At 43.5% G+C, this 24,437-nt stretch overlaps 1 protein-coding gene across 1 annotated transcript; it reads left to right on the top strand.

Annotated features, from left to right (window-relative positions):
* The first annotated feature begins 850 nt into the window (after positions 1-850).
* On the top strand, positions 851-23,808 carry U2AF2 (U2 small nuclear RNA auxiliary factor 2). Its single transcript, XM_054993327.1, has 12 exons — positions 851-1,062; positions 7,898-8,033; positions 10,307-10,336; positions 10,624-10,727; positions 11,822-11,973; positions 13,043-13,159; positions 14,457-14,595; positions 15,518-15,597; positions 15,876-15,998; positions 21,123-21,209; positions 22,034-22,282; positions 23,279-23,808. The coding sequence occupies exons 1-12, from the start codon at positions 1,014-1,016 to the stop codon at positions 23,411-23,413; spliced, it is 1,401 nt and encodes a 466-aa protein (XP_054849302.1). The 5' UTR covers positions 851-1,013; the 3' UTR covers positions 23,414-23,808.
* The last annotated feature ends 629 nt before the right edge of the window (positions 23,809-24,437 follow it).

The raw sequence follows: 24,437 nt of genomic DNA, 5'->3' as shown, positions 1-24,437 counted from the left end.
GTCTCTTGCTCTATAATCCAACAGGATAGCTTTGATGTTGTTTAATATGTCAGTCTTGGAATTGCTTATGCTCTTTTCCAGCATTTCTTCAACTCTATTTGAATTTACGCACGCACACACACACAGACGTGATCTTGCCCTTTTTACTTCAGATATTTTGTGTCTGGCTTTGAACAAGTCAATAGTTAATTTGCTTTTCCAAAAATACTGAACTCGTCACCAAGAGCTAATGACTAGGTAGAGAGAGGATGCCCAAAAACAAGAGAGCGCAGTAGAAACACCGAGTTGTACAACTGAGCCTAAAACTTGGAAAAAAGGAACAGGAGTATAGTTGCCAAACACTAGGTGGAGACTAGAGCGCTCCCAGAATAACAACTGATCTCCAGACAACAAAGATCTGTTCCCCTGGAAGAAATGGCTGCTTTAGAGAATCAACTTCATAGCATTAGGAACTTGATGGAAGTATCTGCAGAACTGAGCTATGACTCACGAAAGCTCGTACCCTGTCACAAATCTTATTAGTCTTATAGGTGCTACTGGACTCTTGCTCTTCTTGTACTGCTACAGACAGACTAACACGGCTACCCATCTTTTGACCTCTACGGTATTTTAAATCGCTTAGCCCCAACCCAGCCCCCGCCCTCCATGGGACCAATAACCTACAGCTTGTTAGAACAACGGAAGTGACGTTAACGGAAATATACCGTTCTTTCCGAGTTCTAAAAAAGTCTCTTCCGGAAAAGCGCGGCCTCCTTTCTCGAGCGTTTCTGGGAGCTCCTCCCCCGAAGCATTGTCCTCGCGAGAAACTCGAGCGCGTCCGTCGTTCCCGTTCCGGAGATAGCCGAGCGCCTTCGCAAACGCTCGGAACAGCTTCCGAAAGCTGCCGAACTCCGAGGAAGGCGCCGCTGCGGCCTAGTGCGTGAGAAGGCGCTGGGAGAAGCGAGAAGTCCGAAGCGAGCGTAGTGGCGAGGTCGGGCCTGGGCCGCCGCCGTCCTTCTCCCTTTCCCGTGACCATGTCCGACTTCGACGAGTTCGAGCGGCAGCTGAACGAAAACAAACAGGGTGAGCGCGAGGGGAGCGAGGCCCAGCCGCGCTCTTCCCTCCGACATTGACCGCGCTGCGCCTGAAACGCGCTCTGAGGCGGCCGCGTGGGGTGTTGCTGGCGGCGTTAACTGGCTTCTGGGCGCCTTCCGACTCCTCTCTCGCGCTCTCCTGCCTCCTCTGCAGCCTGCTTAGTTTGGCGGGAGTCTGAGGGGAGAGGCCCGTTGGCCCTGTGGCGGGCGCAGCAGCCCCTTAGGAGGGCGAAGGGCGCCAAGGAGGCCTCGGGGGGAGGGAGCCTTTCGAATCCCCTCCACAGTCGTTTATTGCCCCTCATTGTCCCGAAAAGGCTTTAACCGCCTCTTTGGGGAGGGAGGTGTTTATATTTTCTCTCCCCCCACCACCTAATCCAGGTTTCGGGGCCTTTTTCTTCCTCCTTTGTCTAATTTTAATTAGAGTGGCCAACCTTCAGAAGGTGGCTGGAGATCTCCCGGAATTGATTGTACAGACTGACCCAAGCTGTGAAATCCGCCTTGAGTCTCAGCGAGAAAGGCGGATTATGAATAAAGTAAATAAAACAAAAATGATTCCCGGGCCACACGGAACAGTTTCCCTGGAGAAAATGGCTGCTTTGGGGTGGGTGGGTCTCTGTATGGCATTATACCCCTTTGAGATCTTCTCAAACCCGGCTCTCTTCAGCCTCCACCCCCAAAATCTCCAGAATTTTTCTAGCCTGGATCTTATTAGTCCAAATGTGTTCTACTCCCCTGCTCCCGTTTCAAGAGAGGGTGGCTAGCCAGCACCGGGTTAAGGCCTGACCTCAAATGCCTGCTTGAACTGTGAAGCTCACCAGTGATCTTGGGCCTGTCATTATTTCAACATGACCTACCTTGCAGGATTGTTGTGAAAATAAAAAGGGATTGAGCTAGCTTCAGCTTTTGGGAGGGAAGGTGATGATGCCTAGCATTGTACAGTGCTTAGGGTGTTCAAAGTCATAGATACTTTCTGTTAGGTAACTGTGTTGGTCTGTAGTAGAACAGCAGAATTTGAGTCCAGTAGAGACCAACAAGATTTTTAGGATACACGCTTTTGAAAGTCAAAGCTCTTTTCTTTAGATACTAAGAATGGAGCTTTGACCCTTGACAGCTTACACCCTGTAAATCTTGTTGGTCTCTAAGGTGCTACTGGACTCAAATTTTGCTCTCAGTGTCATATGAAAGCAAGTACAGTAGGCCTCTAGTATCTCCCATTTTGGGGAGGAGGAGGGCTTTATGCTGAGTGAGAGACTGGTGGCCACCTATTAAATTATTGGCAAGGGCCAAGATTTTAATCTGGTACATGGCAGATCACAACTAATCTTAACTGCTGTTCTGGCTTATGATGATGGGCTGGGCTTTGTGAGGCTGCCTCAGCACAATTCTTAGAATTTGTTTCCCCACCCCCTCTGCCCCTCATTGGTTTGTATGAAAATCACATACTTCTCATCTTTAGTTTCCCTAAATCAGATGTTGTAGAGGTCAGCAACTGGGCTTTCTCTGGCCAGATCCTGCCTTTCTTCTCCCTCCCAACAGCCCCTTCTCAGCCTAGACGTGAGAGGGGTGTGGCAGCCATGGCAGTAGGTCTCAGGGAATTCCGGTTTAGTGGAGCTCTGGGCCACTGCCTTCCATCTTTGTCTCAAAGCTGCTTGGAGATGAGGGTCCTGAACACTTTCATTTCACCAAAGTGGGTCTTTCCCTCAGAAATGTGGCTTAATCTGTCCTCAACTTCACCATCAGTATCCCTAAATTGTGTTTTATTTCTCTATCCTCCTGAAGAAAATAATGTTTCTTCTCAGTTTTGCAGAAATGTGAATTGACATTGTTTTTCACCCTCTTACCTGAGCAGCTATGAACATTGGTTTATGTTACCATAGTTACCAGGCTTGATCCCTAATTTACCTTTCTTGGTGGAGTTGCTGTGCATCTGAGTACTTTTATAGTTTTAATTTTCCTGCAATGCATTGAGAATATATAATTCACATAAATCTCTTAAGATAGTGAATCCCATATTTCAATTTCTCAGTTTCCTACTTCATCATGGTCAAATACTCACATAGTCAAATGCAGGTGTACGTGTACAAAGTTCCTCACCTGCTTGCTCACGTGTACAAAAGAGAACCAAAATGACTGACTTGTGTAAAGTTTCTATGCCTGAAGGTCATCCTTACTTGTCACAAACAACTGGACAAATTGCTGCTTAAAAACAGAGTATAATGAATCCCTGTTGGGGGTTATTCGAGAGAGGCGTCCCTTTCTTCCATACTGTTCACATGGTCTTTCATACAGGCTTCTATTTTGCTGGATGCTGTTAAAGACTTGTCAAGATTTTTTAAAAAGGATTGCACACGATGCTAGCAGCTTAAACACGTTCACTCTCCTATTCAGCTCAGTATAAATAGTAGCTGTTTGCTGTCATCTGTGGCAGACTTTTTAAGTATATGCAGCTATTGTAAGTTTGCAAGAGAAAGACAGAGCATATGCTAAACCAGTATGGCAGTAGTTCTTAAACTGTGAGGTACCTGGAAGACAGGGTGGGAGCTTTAATTTCCTGCTGAAGTTAGGGTGCTGAGACAGGTGGAGCCTTCCTTTCCCACCAAGATCAGGTAGATTGAATTGCCCTGACTGTGATGCCACTCAGCTTGTGGGGGTGAAGGCACTTACTGACCAATCATCCCAGTGGGAATTGGCAGGATTGTTGGGAGAAAGATTTCAGAGCTCCTGCTCTGTTTTTAAGGTATTTTTTCTGAGCAGAGAAATCCTGTTATGCTAGCATGAGATTACTATCCTTATCCACAGATCCTCATGCATAATAGAAGTATGCATAAGACTCTATGCCAGGATCTCCATGCAAGATGCATGGAAGAATGCTGGACTGGGGTCTTTAGAAAGTAGCATAAATTCAGAAACTGTCTTTCCTTGCCCCTTCCCCTGGTTTGAGAAAATTTTGATGAACACTGCAATATTGTGAACTACAGCAGTGCCAGTTTCTTCTTCCAGTGTTTGTATTTCCCCTGCGTTTAGAGTACTTTCTACAAGTACTGAATCTGGTAAAACACAAGAAAGTAATAGATGAGGTTTAGATAGAATGGGTCATTTTAGCATTCCTGGGTTATTTATTGCACCATGATGGCTCAAGGCAGGAGTAGATTCCTATCCTAGATTAAGACTTGAACAAATAAATAGCTGACAGAACAGAAGGAGAGCTGCATTCTTCTCCTTGAAGTTTCAGAAATCTGTATTGGTGCCACATCTTGCTCTCCCATTTGTATTGCTTTTTGCACAAAAATTAAGCATCACAGCTCCTGGTTCCATTATGCGTGTCTGCATGAATTCTAGCTAGCCAGAAACCTGCATGTGCCTCTTTATCAGAATGTTTTTGCACACACATCCCTGCCTTTCATGGTATAACAACTGATGTCAGGACAAATATGGCTTTGTGCTAGTCACTCTACAACATTACTCCTTATTGTTCCTTTCCAGCACAGCTGCATGAGCCTTCTCTGGTATTCAGAACTGTTCTTTATGTTTGGAGTCTAGCCCTCTGAGTTCTGTTGCTTGCATTGCTTAAACTATATCTGCATTTAAAATAGATAGCCCCAGCAGTTCTTCCTAACAAGTCAGTGAGGTATAGTAGTCACAGTGTTTAACCAAGACTAAAGAAGATCCAAGTTCAGATCTCCACATAACCGTGAAATGCTCTGAATTGTAATGGAATGATCCATTCCTCATTAAAGTTTCCAAACAGTCCAGCTCTGAGATTTATATCTTAAATTCCGAACAGCTCAGAGAGCTTCAGATAAAGTCTCAAGACAGATCTTTCTTCTTGTTTAACCCTTTCCATCAGGGCACACAGAGACTGCTTTTTAAAATTTAATCTTGATTTCAATAAAGAATCATCTTCTTAATAATCTAATATTTTTATTAAAGCAAGCCACTGAAATATAAAATTAAAATGAAACCAATATTAAAATGAAACCAATAATTGATGAACATATATATGCAATAAAAAGTAAATCTAACATTTCTCAATTAAAATGAATGATTTAAGATCAGATCATACTCAAGTCTACTATGAAATGCGTTGGATTTTGAATAAAATCACACACAGACCCAAATCTTCCTTACCTAAATCATCTTCATGAGATTTCTTTCATCAAAACCCTAACTTCTTATCTGGGTGATATCATTTATACTAATTAAATATGTGCTATCTATAAAGACATTTCTAAGATCTTTTACATGTAACAATGACAAACATGTGACATAAATCTTAGCTAATTCTTCAGATTTTCAATTGTGTGACATTTTACTAAAGCAAAGTGTGATGTAGATGCATGATAAACTATAAACCTTTAAAGTTGTAAAAAAGTTACCATGAGCAGATTAAAGAATCGTTAATCTGTCTTTGTCCAAGTACTTTTAATTGGTTGTCAAAAGATAAAAGGAACAGCTTTGTCTTACACACCTGCTAACAAATTACATTGACGTTTATACAAAATTCACTAGAATAAATGGTTATAACGAGACTATATTGTGATTTAATTCATATTTGCTCTGTAGGGTGACCGTGGGCCAATCACATTCTGCCTATCCTACCTCATTGGGTTGCTGTGAGCATAAAATGAAGGAGGGGGGAATTATATATGGGGAATTATATATGATTCCTTAAGCTCTTTGAAGAAAGAGCAGAATAAAAATCTAATTAAAAATGTCCACACAATTCTCAGTTGTTTAAAAAGTTGCAAGCCAAAGATCTTTAATTTGTGCAGAGTTGAAACTCTGCAGCCTCTTCCACTGACTAGTGTTACAGTCATGTATACACAGAGAGCTCCTGGTTCTTGCTTCCTGAGTTGACGTTGAATCCTACCAAGTGGGACAGAAAGTGATCTCATGCGTCTCTTTGTTAGGGGATCCAACCTTGTGTGTCTCAGCACCCATAGGTCTGGCTATGCTAAATGGCTTGAAGATGAGGGTTATTCTCACTTATTAAATTGATTCATTAACAAAAAACATCGTTTTGCCATATGTTAAGAAAAATTCCAATTTCCCTTGCTCTGTAAAAACATATAGCGCTTCCCAGATCTTTCTCCAGTGACGTTTCGGCTGTTTACACATGACTTTCCATGATGAAGGATATATGCTGTAGTGGAGGAACAGCCCATATAACAAAGTGAATTCTTTAAAGTGCAAGTGCTATAAAATGTGCAATGCTGATGCAACAATTTGATACAGTAGTTAATACAACAATTAATACAGCGATTTAGTACAGAAGTACTACATAATCAGTTCATAAGCAATTGTACAAATTATACACGAATTACTTTTTGCCAACAGCAGAGTCATTAACTCCGGGTGAGATAAAGATCTTTGATAGTCATGAGTCCATTTTTAACCGGTTAATTCATTCAAGTTTCTTCAAGAAGGAGTAGGCTGATATGCCGAAGCTGGAAAAAAGACCTGTCACGCCCAATCTGGGGCCAGCTATAACAGCAGATTTCGTCTATACTTCTTCAGGAGCGTGTACTCTATTACAAATAAAGAATTTTTAAAATATTCTATACACTAACGATTATCTTCCATGTAACTCATAATACAGCATCTTTTACTCACTCATTGGAATGAATCCTAAACACACAACCCGGAACATGAAAGAAGCTGAAAGAAAGCCGGCAGAGGATTTGAGGAGAGTTCTCTCAGCTGTTTGGCGCGCAAGAGAATACACTGCCACCATGTTCCGGGTTGTGTGTTTAGGATTCATTCCAATGAGTGAGTAAAAGATGCTGTATTATGAGTTACATGGAAGATAATCGTTAGTGTATAGAATATTTTAAAAATTCTTTATTTGTAATAGAGTACACGCTCCTGAAGAAGTATAGACGAAATCTGCTGTTATAGCTGGCCCCAGATTGGGCGTGACAGGTCTTTTTTCCAGCTTCGGCATATCAGCCTACTCCTTCTTGAAGAAACTTGAATGAATTAACCGGTTAAAAATGGACTCATGACTATCAAAGATCTTTATCTCACCCGGAGTTAATGACTCTGCTGTTGGCAAAAAGTAATTCGTGTATAATTTGTACAATTGCTTATGAACTGATTATGTAGTATTTCTGTACTAAATCGCTGTATTAATTGTTGTATTAACTACTGTATCAAATTGTTGCATCAGCATTGCACATTTTATAGCACTTGCATTTTAAAGAATTCACTTTGTTATATGGGCTGTTAAGCCTTTTTCGTTTCCCGTGATTATTCTCTGTTGGGTTGCTGAATCTTAACGGGAACGGCCATTGTTTTTGGACTGTAGTGGAGGAACAGGCAGATAGCAAATTGAGTATCCTGGAGCATTGTTACGCGTATAATGCCTGTGTGGCTGTGCACTAGCCATGACCCAGCCAGCAAGTTCCCCCTTGGTACGTGGGAGTTTTGTGTCCCCATTTCCTACCTTTAATTGCAAGTTGCCATTTCTTTGGAAGATGAAATCCTGCCTACTGAAGGAAAAAGCTTACTGCTTTGTTGACCTGGGGGGGGGGGGGCGTTAATCACAGAGGGACAGGGTTGGGCCTAACAAACAGGGTTAAGGATTGCAGTGTTTAATGCATTTGCCTCTTAGGTTAATACATACTGGCAAGTGACTTGTAGAAATTGGGTTGGGGTAGAACACTTCCCAGGTTTTACCAGGTAGTTTTTTCCAGAAACCAATCAGATTTTTTTTTAAGCCGGTTCTTCCTGGAAAGGGGAAAGAATATGTGATGTGTGTCAGCGTATTTGATTATTCTAAGGCTGCAGCCAGCAGCTCACCATGATTCTGCTGTCCCCTTTAGAACGTGACAAAGAGAACCGTCACCGGAAACGCAGCCACAGTCGCTCACGGAGTCGTGACAGGAAACGCCGCAGCCGTAGTCGTGACCGGCGCAACAGGGACCAGCGCAGTGTCTCACGGGATCGCAGGAGACGCAGGTGATGGGGGACACAGATTTCCAGCTGAGGGGAGGTCTGTGTGGGCTTCTTCACTGTTCATTGTGGATAGGTGGAAAAATAAGGACTCCTGGTTTGGTTTATTGGGAGCCAGAGTATCTTGGATCTTTGTCACATTGTGGCCAGCGCAGCCTGGGCTAGGAGGTAGCAATTCTAATTTATTTGAGATTGGGGGCGGGGGGGACAGAGCAAGATGGCAAGGAATTTATTTGAGAATTGAACCCTAATTGATTTTTATGGGAAGAGTAAAATGTTAGAGTCCAACGGGTGGGGGAATAGCAGAAGATAACCTGTGAACTAGAACAACTGAGCATATCTTGCCTAGGATGGCACAGGGCATCTCTGGCTGGCTGAGTCTTTTTCACTTCATAAGACAGCATGGTATGAATGGTTGGATTAGGATCTGAGAGGCCAGGTTTGACTCCCCGCTCTGCCATGGAATCTGGTGGGGTAAATTTGGGCCAGTTGCAGACACTCAGCCTAACCTACATTACGGGGTTGTTGTGGGGATAAAATGGAGGAGAGGAGAACACTTTGGGTCCGTATTGGGAGAACGGTAAAATATAATTGAAGTAAATAAGACAGCAGAAGATTTGCACTGATTAGTTGCATACTGACATCCTTTCTTCAAAGTTCTGTAAATGGGTACAGGGTTCCTCTGAGATTCTTTATTTAACGGGTGATGAAATGTATTGATTGTTTGCTTGCTACGCCTTAAGTAGAAAACTACTGCAGTATCTTCAACTGAATATAAGTCAAGCAAAAGTGGGAAAACTGGAACCAGAATTTCCTAAATTTCAGATAGGAATAGAGGTTTTTTCCTGTAGTAGTTTGTAATTTACCATATCGTGCTTAACATGCTCTCATTTTAAGGTAGGAGAGGCTTTTTGAAAACTTGATGAACTTTCTCATCCTGGAGTTGAAAGTTCTGAGGAAGTTTGTCTTTCCCCCATATTGCTTATATACCAAGTACCAAACAAAATCTTAAGTTTTACACATAAAAATAAAATGGCCCCTGTCTGCAGCTGTATAACTTAAAATTCCATGTCTGTGGTGCGTACTTTCAAACCATGATTTGAAGCAGATGGTTGGAGTTTTTTCCCATGTGGGCCACTTCTCTTCCTGGATACCTGTTCTGAAACCCCAAAATGATTCTTCTGCATAGGAAGATACAGCTAGAAAGTGGCAGGAATTTAGGTGGGTATAATGTTCCACAAGAGCCAATTCTAAGGCAGTTCCAAGAATTTTGCTCACAATAAATAGGACTGCTGGTGAGCACCATTCATTAGCAAAGTATTGTGCACAAACCTAATTGATTAAATGCAGCTTTGTCAGAGTTCTATTCTTATACGGGGCTGCTGTCCGATGTCTTCAGTGAGTTGTGGTTAGTGTGCATCATAGTGTTTGTGTGAGGGGGGGGGCGTGTGGAGTTTGTGGTGTTTGGTTTGTTTGCTTTTGGCAGTCTTAATGAACAAGAAAAGGGATGCTGCACTTTATAAAGTGTAGCTCTCATTTCATATGGGAGGGGCAGGTAGGGTAAATCTATTTCTGTTAAGCAACAAAAGGCTTATTCAAGAACTTTGGATTCTTAAATTGTTGATGCCCACTCTAGGTGCCCACTTGGTGGCCATGACATTAGAAGTACAGTAAAAATTAAAAGAAATGTTGTCACTCACCCATCCACCTGTATATCTACTCTCCTTATTACTTTAGTTCTATTTTCCTGGTCAGAATAAGCATCAAAGCCCTATTACTACTGACTTTCCTTTTTTGGGGTATATTTCTGTGTATGTTATGTTATAATATATGACTTTCCTATGCATCTGTAAAGATGAGAACTTGCGCAGGTCTTTCTAAAAACCTAGAATCTTGTTACTGATAGCTGACCATAACACAGCTCTCTGTTCCCTAGTGGATTTTTTTCTTTATTGAACTGCCCATTCGAAACAGACAGATCCTCCATATGTTTGAATGTGAAGATTTTCATATACCCTGGGAGAAAACCTAGTCTTGAAATTGAGTAAATACTGTGTATTTTTTTCTTTCTGAACATAGTTATAACGTTGACTGTTGCTGCTGCATAAATGAGTGGGGTTCTCTGTGAAGCTTCTTCCCCATCTCAATCTCTCAGTTGTCTCTGCTCGCTCAGGACTACTGAGATTCTAAGGCCACAATTGGTTCTCTCCATATAGGCCACCTAGGCCTGCTTTGTCCAATAGGGGAGGATGCAAACTCATTTTGTTTTTCCTTTTCAGATCACCTCTAAGCCTCTCAGGTCCTTTGAGGTGAGTATTGCGAGTTCTCCCTTGTGCTGACAGAGAAATCGGGAGGTGGAAGAAAGCCCATTGGGGTGGAGAAATCACAACAGTATTTGACTTTGGGGCACTCTTTTCCCAGTACACACACCATGTGATAGCTAGGTTCTCCTGTAGATGCCAGTGCCAGGAATCATCTTCGGGATCACAAATTAACAAGGATCAGCATCTTATTGTGAGGTCTCAAACTGAAACTAACCCAGAGATAGCAGCTTGACACCAGACAATTCAAATTGTTACCATTTTTCTCTCCACAGCCGTTCGCCACGGCACGAGAAGAAGAAGAAGGTTCGCAAGTATTGGGATGTCCCGCCTCCAGGTTTTGAACACATCACACCCATGCAGTATAAAGCCATGCAAGGTAGACCTATTCCTGCTTGAATTACCTTGTCCTCACCTTACTGTAAAAAGGAAGTGGAGTACTGTCTGCTGAAAGTGTCCTTGTCCATAATACAAATCTATGGCAGTGTAGTTTCATGTTATCTCCAGAAGTTCTTACTTTATTTATGCAGAATTCTCCCTCCATTCATTGTCATGCATGCCTGCCTTCTCCATTCCCGAAGAGAAATCAAACTGAAGGTGGAACCTCTTGGTAGCAGAGAGGCTCCCCTTGAACACTACACCTTCCTAGATCCCTTGTTTAATCACAAACCAGCCAATAAGCAATCTACATCTGACCCCTTTTTCTCATGTGATGTTTGTATTCCTGTAGCACACATGTCACTGAATTTAAGGGAACAATTTTGGAGTAAAAGTGTAGCTTTGAGCTGCAAATCTTTTAACATTCCTTTACTCCATCGTGGCACAGAAATAGACTTGCTAACTTGGGGCATTTTACCTGCATCTGAATTTTAATTCTTACTGATTATAGCATTAAAAGAAAGAAAAAACCTCACTCCAGCAATCATGAGTACAAATAAAAAGAAAACTGGAATGATCAGCCTCTTAGATGGGAACTCCTTTATGTACTGAACCCCCTGAAAACTGCATGTTGTCTGTCTTTGGACTGATCATTGATTTTCCAGCTTTTTGAAATGGAGATACAATTAGTTTATTGGTCATCTTGTGATCCCTGAACATTTATTGCCTTGCTAGTTTGTATCTCTTCCTCCTCATTTGTCACAGTTTTAATTAAATGCTCTGAATTTTTGGAGTCATTTTTCCAGAACAGCAGTGTTACAGTCTGATTTTAGTCCAGTGGCACCGTAGAGACCAACAAGATTTTCACAGTGTAAGCTTTCAAAAGTCAGAGCTTCTTTCTTCAGACACCTCTGACTCTCAAAAGCTTACACTCTGAAAATCTTGTTGGTCTCTTAAAGTGCCACTGGATTAAAATCCTGCTGCTCTACTGCAGACCAACCTGGCTACCCACCTAAGTATTACTGTAATGCTGCAGCTACTTAGCATGATGGTGATCTCAGGATTGTAATTTTGGGTGCTATTTTTTCTTCCCAGCTGCGGGACAGATTCCAGCTACAGCTCTCCTGCCAACCATGACCCCTGATGGACTGGCCGTGACACCCACTCCGGTGCCTGTGGTAGGCAGCCAGATGACACGGCAAGCCCGGCGTCTCTATGTGGGAAACATCCCTTTCGGAATTACTGAGGTATTGACTTGTTTCCTTATACATGTCTCTGATCTCACTGGAGTGTTAATTCCTTTCTCTCTGGATCTGGGAATTTTGAGCGGAGGACTTGTTTGGAAGCTTCACTGAGAAGCGTGGGCAGTTGAAAGCATAGACTAGGTTGAAGCAGAGAAGGTGATGACTTCTGAGTGAGGCTATCCAGCCTTTAAACATTCACCACCACCCCTCCGGCATCTTGTTTCCAAACTGGTTCGCTCGAGAACAAATGGCAAGTAGCTGTATTTCAGCTCCAGATTTTCCTTTAGAAACTAACAGGACTTCACAATCCAGCTAGAAGAGACACAAGCCTAGGGTCTGGTACTAAAGGCTAGTCCTGATATTTCTGCTTTGTGTATCCTGATCACTTTCCTCTTGGGGAAGCTCAGTTCCAGAACTAGATTGGCAAATGACTAGAGATTTTACTTCCTGTCTAGTGTGGTTGTAGTGAGGAATAAAATGAATTTTATGGGTAACTTTATCTAGTCCTTCTTTCCTTCTGTTTCTTGCAGAATAATATTTATAATTCAGATTTGTACAGGAGCATTATTGTGTGTTGCGGATGTGGGAACTTTCCTTACAAAATGGCTAAACCGTATAAATAGCTTCTCCTGTTGTTACAATTCAAAGATACATTTTTAAGTCTCCTGCATGCTGAATCACCTTGCCTGGAGCTCTATTTTCAGATAGTCCTCTTCTGTGCATATGTTTTGTCTTGGGCAGAAAAGACCAGATATGCACCTGTAATAGGATTTCACCCAGGTTAAAGAAAACCAAGCAATGGGGATGAGAAATAATTGCATTTTACTGTCTCAATGAACAGGAGATTCAGTACGGGTGGTCATTATTTCAATTTCGCTACCAAAAAGAAATTCCAAATAGTTGTTTCCATTTCTCTTTAAAGTGAATAATGTGTGGGGCTACAAGCGGAATTGCAGTCCCAAAGTTTGCTACTGTCACAGCAGGCAAGTAGGCAGTTTTGCTTTATAAACTCTTTGGGGTCCTGACAGCTATTCCAGCCTGTGTGATATTTTTATTTCTCCTTTCTCCACAGGAAGCTATGATGGATTTCTTCAATGCTCAGATGCGTCTTGGTGGTCTTACCCAAGCTCCTGGTAACCCAGTCTTGGCTGTGCAGATCAACCAAGACAAGAACTTTGCATTTTTAGAGGTGAGTTGGAGGACATGGTATATGGCAGTCACCTCACAAAAGGAGTCCTGCTTCTACATGCAGACCAGAGCATCCAACAATAGCAATTAGTGGCAGCTTTGAAATCCTAATTTTTAAACAGCAAATTACTAATCAACCTCATTGCAGAAAAACCTAATGGGGCAAGTAGTATCTAAATGAGGCTTCTAGTGTAGGGAGAATGTAGGTTGTGGGGTGGGCAGTTGGTGTTCAGCACACTTCTTTTTCTTGACCTAAACACTCCCCCAAGCAACCATGCATAGGTTGACCTCTCAGTCCTGTTCTTCGGGCTAACACATTTAGGAAAGCGTCTCCTCCCTTATGAGGCCATGTATTAAAATTAGCAAATGGTATTCAGATTATCCAAACTTCTGCAAATTTACATATTAGAGAGCAGCAGTAAAATTTCATTGTTTTTGTTCTAAACATTTTTGTAGACCTTTCAGGAAAACACCATGTTTTCAGTATAGTTTTATAAAAGGCATCATTCTCCATCAGTGGAGGAACAATACAGTCTGTTGTCTGAAAAACATGTGAATTCCAAAAAGGGCTTCTGCCTAGCAAATTCCAACTCTGTTCAAAGTGTTATGTCAGAACATCTTTAATATGAAATTAAGAACTAAAAGGTTCTAGGATGGTAATGATAGGGTCATAAAGTTCTACGTCACAGGGGCAGAGTGCAGATTTGGGAGTACATGGCTCAAAAAGAGCAGGGGTTTAGATTAGTGAGATGGGAAGCTTATAATAGCGTCCTTCATTGCAAGTGTTGGGAAGCTGTTTACGGGACAATAGTTCAGTTGTTCATTGCATTGACAACTGTGGGAGACCAAGAGACAACAGGGTTAGCCTTTTCTTTATGCAGGAGACTTCTAGCAGCAAGGCAGTATTTACTTGTCCAGTTCTCACAGTTTCTAGATAAGAGTGCTAAAGGACTTAGGAAGGGGGCAAATTGCAGCTGGGGGTGGGAAGAGAAGACAAGATGACCTGGCTAATTTGAGAACAGTACTGCTTCCATTACTTTGTTTAACTCTCTCACCTAGAATTTCTATGAAATCTGAATAGTAAAGAGTCCAGTAGCACCTTTAAGACTAACCAACTTTACTGCTACAGGAAAGTTGGTTAGTCTTAAAGGTGCAACAGGACTCTTTACTATTTTGCTACTACAGATTAACACAGCTAACTCCTCTGGATCTATGAAATCTGAGGAAACCTCTTGCTTGATACCTAACCACTCTCTTTCAAGCACTTTTCACTTTTTTCCTTTTTAATCTTTCTGCAGTTCCGTTCAGTGGATGAAACAACCCAAGCTATGGCCTTTGATGGGATAATTTTTCAGGGACAGTCACTGAAGATCAGACGCCCCCATGATTACCAGCCCCTTCCTGGCATGTCTGAAAATCCTTCTGTCTATGTGCCAGGTGAGTGCATCAGGGCCCTGATAAAAACGGAGGAGTCAGCTGTCTGATACACAAATAATATAGACAGTTTGATGTGGCTGATCCTAAACATGTTGAAATATCATAGAGCTAGACAGGATTCCAAAGGTCATTTAGTCCAACCCTCTGCACAGTGCAGGAAATTCACTACTTCCCTCCTCATCCCCCTCCCCAGTCATTCCTGGGGGAATGCCCACAGGAAGGCAAAAAATTTCCAGAATCCCTGGCCAGTCTGGCCTAGAGGAAAATTCCTTCCTGAGGCCAAAGTGGCGATTGGTGTTACCCTGGGTTCATAAGAGAGGGCCATGAGAGCCAAGCACCGGCTCATCCCTCCCCCCCCCCCTCACAATCTGCCTACATTCATACTGAGTCATAGAATCAGCATTGCTGACAGATTGCCTTCTAGTCTTTGCTTTAACCTCCAAAGAACAGCTTGCCACCTCTTGGGGAATCCTGTTCCATGAACAGATACTATTAATTTTTGGGATGATCTTTAATACTTAGCTGAAAGTGCTTTGAGTTTAATTTTATTTAACCTGTTGGTTCTTGTCTGACTCTGGGGCAACAGAAGACATATCTGCTCCATCCTCTGTCACAGTTCTTCAAATACTTGAAGGTGGCTATCCTGTCTCTTCTCAGTCATTTCCTGCCGATGCTAAACGTACCTAACCCCATCAGCCTTTCTTCATAGGATCTCACCATCTTCGTTGCTCTCTGTTGGATAGCTTATTAACAACTTTCTTAAACTGTGGTGCCCCAGAATTGAACACAGTACTCCAAGTGAGATCTACCCAGTGCAGAGTACAGTGATACCATTACTTCACATGATCTGGACACTGTACTTCTGTTGATGCAGGCCAAAATTATGTTTGCCTTTGAGTTGAGTTCCTTTTCCCTCTTGCAGGCGTTGTGTCCACAGTGGTTCCAGACTCTGCTCATAAGCTGTTCATTGGGGGTCTGCCAAACTATCTTAATGATGATCAGGTAAGCCTGGGAGCAAGAGGAACAGTTTATCATCTACCAAGATACTCCTCAAGAGTCATTTCCTCACCCCCCCCCACAGCCTCTTTTTAAAGATGCCAGGCAGCTCTCGCTAGTGTAACTTGGTTCTTCAATAAAAGTATCCATATCTCTCCACCACCCCTCATAACTCCACCATATTTATTTGGCCAAGTTCCCATATTTTGGAGGGGGGGGGGGGAGGTCAGTCTGTGGTGGTGTAGTCAAAATCACTCAGTTTTTCTTGTCTCCTCTGCTTGCAGGTCAAGGAATTGCTCACTTCTTTTGGGCCCCTGAAGGCTTTCAACCTAGTGAAGGACAGTGCCACTGGCCTGTCGAAAGGTTATGCCTTCTGTGAATATGTGGACATCAACGTCACAGACCAGGTAAGGCCATCCTCCCTCTTTTGTCCTTTTATTCTTTTGCTCCACAGCGGCCCGCCGACCTGCCCGTGGGATGAGGGGGGTTCTTTGTCCTTTGAGCAGGTGGGGTGTTTTTTTCTCTCCTCCTCCCCTCTAGGGGGCGCCAGCTTTTCTCTCCTTTACAGCACAGCTGCTGACTTAGCGGCAGACACCATCGAGTTAGTGTTCTGATCACTTCTGCTTTTTGTTCCCCCCAAAAAAACCAACAACTCTCCCCGAATGTTAGTCGGAGAAGGCTTCGGCCTTTTTGCGAAGACCCCGGCCGCCGTGCCCGACCGAGAGCCGGTAAGAAGCCCTCCCCTCACCAGCCAGGGAAGAGCCGGGTCCGTAGCGCATCTTGCCCATTTCCCCATCCCCACCCCCCAAGTGATTTCTCCGTCCCACGTGCTTAATAACTGTGTTTCCTTTCTCCCGCTGTGCTTTGTGTTACAGCGGGAGGAGGTGGAACAGGCCCTTAATTTTCAGATGTGCTCTGCTTGCGAACTCCAGTAGGAGTTGTAAAATGCAAGTATTGACATATATATACTATAATAATAAACCAAAGGAAGAGCACCCCCATTTCCCCTTGCCCCTGTTGGAGAGGGGGGATCTGTGGTAGAGAGGAAACACCCCACAACCCCCTGTAGGGTTCAAAGAGTGTCGGTGGTAACTTTGCATGCTGAGCGCAAGCTCTTCTTTCTGGGTTGAGCTCCTAAGGGTTATTGCATGTCTATAAATAATTGCGTGCCTCTGGTGTGTGTGGATATGTGTGTGTTTTTATATACCCTCACACATACATTTGCTTCATGTCCTGTGCAGTTTTTTTTTTCCCATATGCTGCTTGGGAAGTATGTTTTTGTTTCTTAACCTTCCCTCCCTCCCTGCTCCACCCTTCCCTGGTCTCTCTGCATTAAGGAGAAAGGTATCAGTTTTAGCAAGAGCTAAAATCTTGGTTTAGACATACAGAATCCAACTGGTCTTCTCTAGAAGAAAAAGAGAATTGCAGGGTGTGTGTGACAGATATTTGAATGGGCTTTGGAAGAGGGGAAAGGATTGCTTGCCGTCTTTGAGGTTCGGGCATAATGCAATTTAATTTACAGAAAGGTAAGCTTATGAAGGACGTTAGGGAACATTATTTTAGAGTTAAGAAAAAGTGATTCAGAATAGCAAGCTGCCTAGAGGGACTATGGAATGTCTCTTAGAGGCTTTTAAGAAATGGTTGGTCAAGTATTTGCATGGGGGACAGGGCTTTGAATAATGGCCCTTTTCAAGTATGGTTCTAAGTGCAGGACTTTGTACTCCAGTTCAGTTAGACTACTCATGCACAGAATTAAACAACCTGAGAAATCTGTTTTTTCAAAGAAAAATATTGAAAATCAAATTTTAATGTCTCTGACAGCAAAGTGTGACCGAGGTGGCGGGGGGCCCTATGAAATAGGGCCTGCAGAGGTCAGGATCAAGCTTTAAGTTAGTGATACTCAGTGGCTTAGGAGCCAGATGTGGCTCCTTGTTATGCCACCTGTGTCTGTTCTGAGCTGTGTTCCCCTGCGTGACACCTACCCCATGTTCCAGGGAAGTGAGCAAGGCCATTGCCCAGTAGAGCTTTCGGTTGGCAGGTTGTTCTCGCTTTGAAACAGCTGCTGCCACAGTGACTGGAGAACAAATAAGCTGCAAGCCTCCAAGAGCTGTGGGCTTCATGCCACAAATGGAAGTAAAAGGCCAATACTCTCCAGCAAGCCCCCATCACTTTGCAGCGTCTGAACTCTTACCCCAGTACTAGGGCAGCTGCTGGGAGTAGAGCAAGAAAAGAGAGAGAGTACAACCACCCAGAAAAAGAGCAAACTGGCCACAGTGAGGTAGTGGTGGTTTTACTCCCCTTTCTCTATGGCCATCTTGCTCCTGTCACCTTTGCCCTGAGCTACTATGGTTTCTTGTTGGGGAAACCCTTCCCCTCATTAGTCCAGATACACAAGGGCTGGCTAAACTTCAACAGTGGTGGGGCAAGACTGCCCTATATGTTCAGAGATATTCTGGCAATTTAAAAAGTTATATTGATGTATTTTGTGGTTTTATATTAGTGTGTGTGTGTGTGTGTGTGGGAGGGGGTGATGCCATGGGTAGGATATACAGTAGTCACATGGCTCTTGTTGTTGACGGTAATTGTGAATGTGGCTCTCCATCAGCTGTGGAGCAAGTACCACTGCTTTGGGGGTTGTCTCCAAAAGGCTGCTTCTGCTCTCTGCAAATGCCAGTATTCCTGGCAGTTGTTGAATAGTTGGTATTAAGCGCTGATGGCAGGACTACCCCTCCTCCCCCCGGTGGCTCAATAAGTACAAGCTGGCTGCACCAATATCCTCTCACTGTTCTGCTGTTGGAGTGGACGTGGAGGATCGGAGGTACAAAACAGGAGGAGCCAAAATGAAGACTGAACCAGTGCAAAGTTAATTCTGAAGAAAAATGTCTTGAGGTTATTAAAAGGCAATTTTGAACTTTTTCAACCTACAGAATGTGTGAATAAAAATAAGGCTTTAAAACGGAAACCAGGTGTTGGAGCCCGGTTCTTCAGCACTGGATCCTTGGATTCCCTAGGAGAGGTGGAAATGACACTTGGGTCCTTGAAGCCTTTAATAATATAGTTTACAAAATGATTTTACAACAATACCATTTTATTTACACAACTTGTTTTAAGAGTTAATGGTTTACTCAAGGCTGAGATGGGGATTTGAGCCCCAAGTCTTCTGCATGTAGACCTTATATTAGTTGCTACTCCAAACTATCCATTTATTTAAACTTGTAACGTATTCCCATTGTACAGATGGGCTGCTGACCAAGTTGGATGTTCCGTCTCCAGAGAACCAAAGTTATAAACTAAGTGAGAACTTTGTGTATGTATTCACTCAGTGTGGTTGTGCTTCCTGAATTCAAAATTTCAGTTAACTCTCTCGGTGAGGTCTTGAGTGGCAAGTTGCATGGAAGGGAGACATAATGAGGAAAATAGAGTTGGGCCAGCTGAGTGAGCAAGATGGGGCTTGGTGTGTACTCATCAGTGTGCAGGAAATTCATTGGCACCATGCTACGTTGCTATACTATTTCTACGTTTTCAGTTGTCTCCAGAAGTGTTGTACAAAACAAGTGCCTTCAAAACAAGACAATAAACAGAATGAATGATGTCTGCAACACCCTGCAGAGCGCAATCTGCAGGGTGTTGTGCTCTGCAGACAAGCAACTCCTGGTGGTCCCCGGCCTGAAGGACATCCATCTGGCCTCAACCAGGGCCAGGGCTTTTTCTGCGCGGGCCCTGGCCTGGTGGAACGCTCTCCCGCTGGAGATCCGGGCCCTGCAGGACTTGGTACAGTTTCACAGGGCCTGTAAAATGGAGATGTTCCGCCGGGCCTTTGGCTGAGTGCCAGCGGCTGTCCTCCTTCTTCCATCTAAGACCACCACTTCTTCTGGGGCTGCCCTCGGCCGTCTGCTATGCCCGTATATGGACTCCCAATATTTGTTTAAATGGCCTGCTCCTGGACTATTTTAATGACTTTCAAAAAAATATTATTGATTTTGTTTTTGTGACTTTTAAAATGTTTTTAACATATTTTTAAAATGTTGTTAGCTGCCCTGAGCCCATCTGTGGGGAGGGCGGGGTATAAATAAATAAAATAAGTACATAAATAAATAAAATCAGATGTGAACAACCAATCACAGGAGAAATGCTAGTGCAAATAATTGATTCTCAAAATGCAGAGCAGACCAAGATGTTCCTAACCTGCTCCTGGAATGCTATAAGAGTGAGAGATAGCAACTTGCTGAGGCTCATTCCAAGGCAACCACTGAAAAGTCCCTGCTCTTTATGGAGGCCAGTGAGGCTTCCATAGAAGGTGGAATTTAAAACAGGCCTTGCCTGTCAAACTTAGGGGAGGTTCATACAGGCAAAGATGCTTTCTGAGTCTCTCAGGAATTCAGGCTATTAAAGATAAAATCCAGCGCAGGCTGGACAGCAGTGTAGTTTCAAAATAGACACCATGTGATGTGATAAGTCATAAGATGAACTGTGACATTGAGTACTAGCTGAAGTTTTCTGAGCTGTCTTAAAGGGTAGCCCCATGTAAAGAGTATTGCTACAGTGTAATTTCCGCTACCAAGGGATGCATGATGGCAGTTGATTCTGTGTTAGTATTGAAAGTGTTGTGTTGTTGCCCCCCCCCGGCAAATCCTTGCTTAGAAAACTGCTCATATTCTTCTCTATCTTTGTAAAAAGTGGTGGCTAGTGGCTTATGCCCTCTTATGCCTTATGGCTCGATAGTTGATTTAAAATACAGCCCCAAGGAATGAGTCGATTCAACCAGTGAGTCTATGGCTGAGTTGCTGCTTTAATTTGAGGCCTTTCCACTTATAGACAAGGTCCAAGCCTCTATCCACTGGGTCATTCTCAAAATGGGTGGAAGTCCTGGAGCCTGAACTATGTGGATTTCCTTTCACTGCTCAGTATAGCTACATGCAGCCTACTGGAATGGAGCAGTTCTTGCATTGTTGTGGAAGGTCTTTTCCTGTCTGGGAGAAAACATTTCTTTGGGATGTGAGGCCTGCCTGCCACACTAGAATGTACTAGTATGTATCTTTTTGCTCAAGCTAGTGAAAGTAAATCTTGCTCTGGGGCAAGGTAGTGGTAGTAGTTGAACTTGGTTGTGACTGGATGCAGACCCTGGAGCACATTCTGGGGAAAATAGGAATTTGCCTGTCTCCTTTGGACTTCTGTCTATGCTAAGGACATTTAGCTGAAGCTGAAACCTCATTTCTGCCCTCTTCTCCTTCATGCAGACAGTCCGTGTTGACTCACCTTAATTCCTTCTGATATGGAGTGTTTTTTTAAAAAAATTAATCCTCTTGCTACCTTGCCCATTTGGGCCCCAGCAGGTGGTAACTAAGCCAAATATGTTGTTAATTCTATAGCAGTGCAGTTCAGGTAGGAGTCTTGTGGGGAGGGGCAGGAGAGGTACCTTTTTGTGTACGAATGCGTGGATGTTTTGGAAGTGAGGGTGGAGGGGTTGTGATTGGCAGTCTTGGAGGCTCAAGTTTTGAAGTGTCTGGATTCACTTTTTTCTGCCCTCACAGGCCATCGCGGGCTTGAACGGTATGCAACTGGGCGACAAGAAGTTGTTGGTGCAGAGAGCCAGCGTGGGAGCCAAGAATGCTACTCTGGTGAGCAAAGGAGTTGTCAGCTAGGAAGGGCCGGGAGATGGGAACAGTGCCAAAAGACTTACAATTTAGTGTACATATTTGCAACTTCTTTTGTCTGCGGGTTGGTTATCAACAAGTACAACGCTGCAGGGACATCACTCACACTTCTGCTTAATCTCAGCCTGTTAAAAGAAATGTGTCCACTTCTTTTTAAGCATTAGCAGTGAGCCATTTTAAATCTGTAAAAGGCAGCTAGGAAGATCTGTGCAAAACATTTCTGACTTTGCACTGCCATTTCCCATTTTCATTTCAATGTCAGGCAGATATAGACAAACTGCCCATGGCCCTGGTGGAGTAAAACAAAAAAAAATTGCCAAAAAGTATCTGGAATACCTTTCCCTAAAATGTTGACAAATGAGCATACAGTCAGGACAACCAAGCTAAATTAGGCCACATGTTGGCAGAATTGTGCATGAATACATCTCCTTCTAGTGTGAATCTTCAGCTGGAAAACTGAAGCTCCCCATGAACCACACAGCAACTTCATATATCTGAGGACCGCAACTGTTGCTCTTCTGCCTGTCAATAGAAATATGAGCTTATTACCCATGCCATTGACTAGGAGGAAGTACTCTGCAAACACACACAGTCCCTAGGGACATGATTTAAAATAATTAGACATGTTTTTTGGAACATAGGAAGACTGGTAAGGAAAGCTTCCAGAGTTTTCTGGGAGGGAAGAGTTGAGGAAATGATGTAGGGGTTTTTTGTAACAAGTGTTTTATAAGGAGTCGGTGGCACTTAGCCAGGTGTGGCATTAAATTCTTGCCTCATTCTCCACCTAGAGCACAATAAACCAGACCCCAGTGACCCTGCAGGTCCCCGGCCTGATGAGCTCACAGGTTCAGATGGGTGGCCATCCCACCGAGGTGCTGTGCCTCATGAACATGGTGCTGCCCGAAGAGCTGCTTGATGATGAGGAGTATGAGGAGATTGTTGAGGACGTACGCGATGAGTGCAGCAAATATGGTGTTGTGAAGTCCATCGAGATCCCCCGGCCCGTAGATGGTGTCGAGGTGCCTGGCTGTGGAAAGGTACTCAAGTGCTTGCTCAGAATGGGGGAAATTGTGTGCGCGCGTGTGGTTTAGAACAGCAAAGGCAAATGCTGTGGTACTGCTGAATAAATACTGCCATCGCCAAAACATTTGTTTGGCACCAGTGGGATGCACTGTGCTGCATGGAACACAGAAGTACTATGGCTGCTGCCCAGCAGGCTTCCGCTCCTGAGATGCTTCTGTAAAAGAGTGACTGGACTGGAGCCCAGGCATGTGAATAGGCCGCTAGCCATTTAAAAGGCGCTGCTGTGTAGTAGTTAGAGTGCTGGACTTGGATCTGTGTGATCAGGTTTGAATCCCTCACTATGCAACGGAAGCTTGCTAGGGGAGCTTGGGCCTAACCCACTTCACAGGGTTGTTGAGAGGATAAAGTGTGAAGGAGGCCACTCTCAATTGTGGAGAAAAACGGGGTTTACATAAAATAAATAAGACTGAAATGGGCCAGGAAAATCTTTTGGGGTGGGGTGGTGGTGGTAACTTAAGTAGTGCACCTTTCCCTGCTGAGATTCCTGGCATCCCAGCCCTAAAGCAGAATTTAAAAGTTTTTGAAGTACTTTTGTAGGAATTGAGTGTATAGAATGAACATGGGAGTCAGGGCTCTTAGGAGAGAACTAGAATTTTATTGAAGCCTGGAGTCACAGGTTGAATTCCACAAGATTGAAATGATTACATTTATCAGTACAAAGCTGATAGTTTTATGAACTACTAAGCCACTGTAGTCAGTTGGTCAAAACATATTTGGATCAGGGCGTTGGTCAGTTGTGCACAAGAAATACTTCACAAAAGTACAGTGTTGGCAGCCTAATTCACCTTCCTATGCATGCAAACAAATGTCTGTGGATATTGGTTGTTGGTACTGTGGTGGGGGTGTCGGATCTTGCTCCTTTTGGGTTTGATGCTTTCAGTATTACAGTGGAAATGCTTGCCATTAATTCTTTCTCATTCTCTTCTCCTCCCCCAATCATCTCTCTGTAGATCTTCGTGGAGTTCACATCTGTCTTCGACTGTCAGAAGGCCATGCAAGGCCTGACTGGCCGCAAGTTTGCAAACCGGGTTGTGGTGACCAAGTACTGCGACCCTGACTCCTACCATCGCCGAGACTTCTGGTAGTCAAACCCTGAGCCAGGCTGGGGGTAGGGAGGGGGGTGTCTGAGAAAGCAGGGGCAGCTCGCTGGCCAGGGAGGCTCCTTTAGCAGAATAGCCTGTTTTATGGCCAAAACCACCTGTATTTTTTTCTTCCAATTGTCCCACTCCCTTCCTTTTCTATCCCTGCCACCAACTCCTTCTCCCCACGGTTTCCCAGTGATGGTTACTCTGTAGTAGAGTTGTTGTCTTTCCTCCCTGCTCCTCCCCTTTCTCCATGATGTTTCTGATTTTTTTGCTAAGAGGAGTTTCGCGCTCAAAAAGATGGGCCTGTTTTGTTGTAATTTCCTTTCCTCTGCGCTGTGTGTATGGACAACTATTTCTCTAGCGTTGTCTCTCATAATTAAACATTTTTTCCAATTCCCTGGTGTCATTTGGGCATCTTCCTCTATTTGGTTTTAATATCTGGTTGTAAGTTAACATGGGAATAAGAATATCCAACCCAAAGGATTGTTCAGATTGATCCTGGGTTGGTCCTAGGAACAAAAGATGTGGAGTAAAGTGATACCTTAAAGGCTGGATAATTCTTTAATTAGCCAGCTGTAATGGGACCAGTAACCAGCCTCTAAGTGCAAAAAAACTCTTCTGCCTGTTCACCACCAAGAGCTAACTCACCTATATTCAATAAAAGTCCCAACTGACTCATCTGGCATCTTTTCATACTTGGGCCTACATCTGTCAGTGAAAAACCAGTGTGTTCTCTTCTTAGGGTGGTTCACACATGAGCTTTCTCAGTGCAACATAGTCTTAAGGGAAAGCAATGCACTCTCCTCTCTTCCCCTCTGTGTTCCTGTTTAAGGTACAGGAGATCACTCTTCATATGCCTGGACTGCCTGCAATGCTAGAGCTACATATTTGGTGGTTTTTAGACATAGGAAACCCTCAGAAACTCATTTGCTAAGAATCTTTCATTTAAAAAAGGAGCAAGTTTGTAACACTTAAAGCTACAATGTAATGCTTGGGCAATACCTGGTGAGACCTGGCAAACCGG

This window comes from Eublepharis macularius, chromosome 12 (assembly GCF_028583425.1).
Source record: "Eublepharis macularius isolate TG4126 chromosome 12, MPM_Emac_v1.0, whole genome shotgun sequence".
In the NCBI taxonomy this organism is placed as follows: domain Eukaryota; kingdom Metazoa; phylum Chordata; class Lepidosauria; order Squamata; family Eublepharidae; genus Eublepharis; species Eublepharis macularius.
This window is presented reverse-complemented; position numbering and strand designations above follow the sequence as displayed.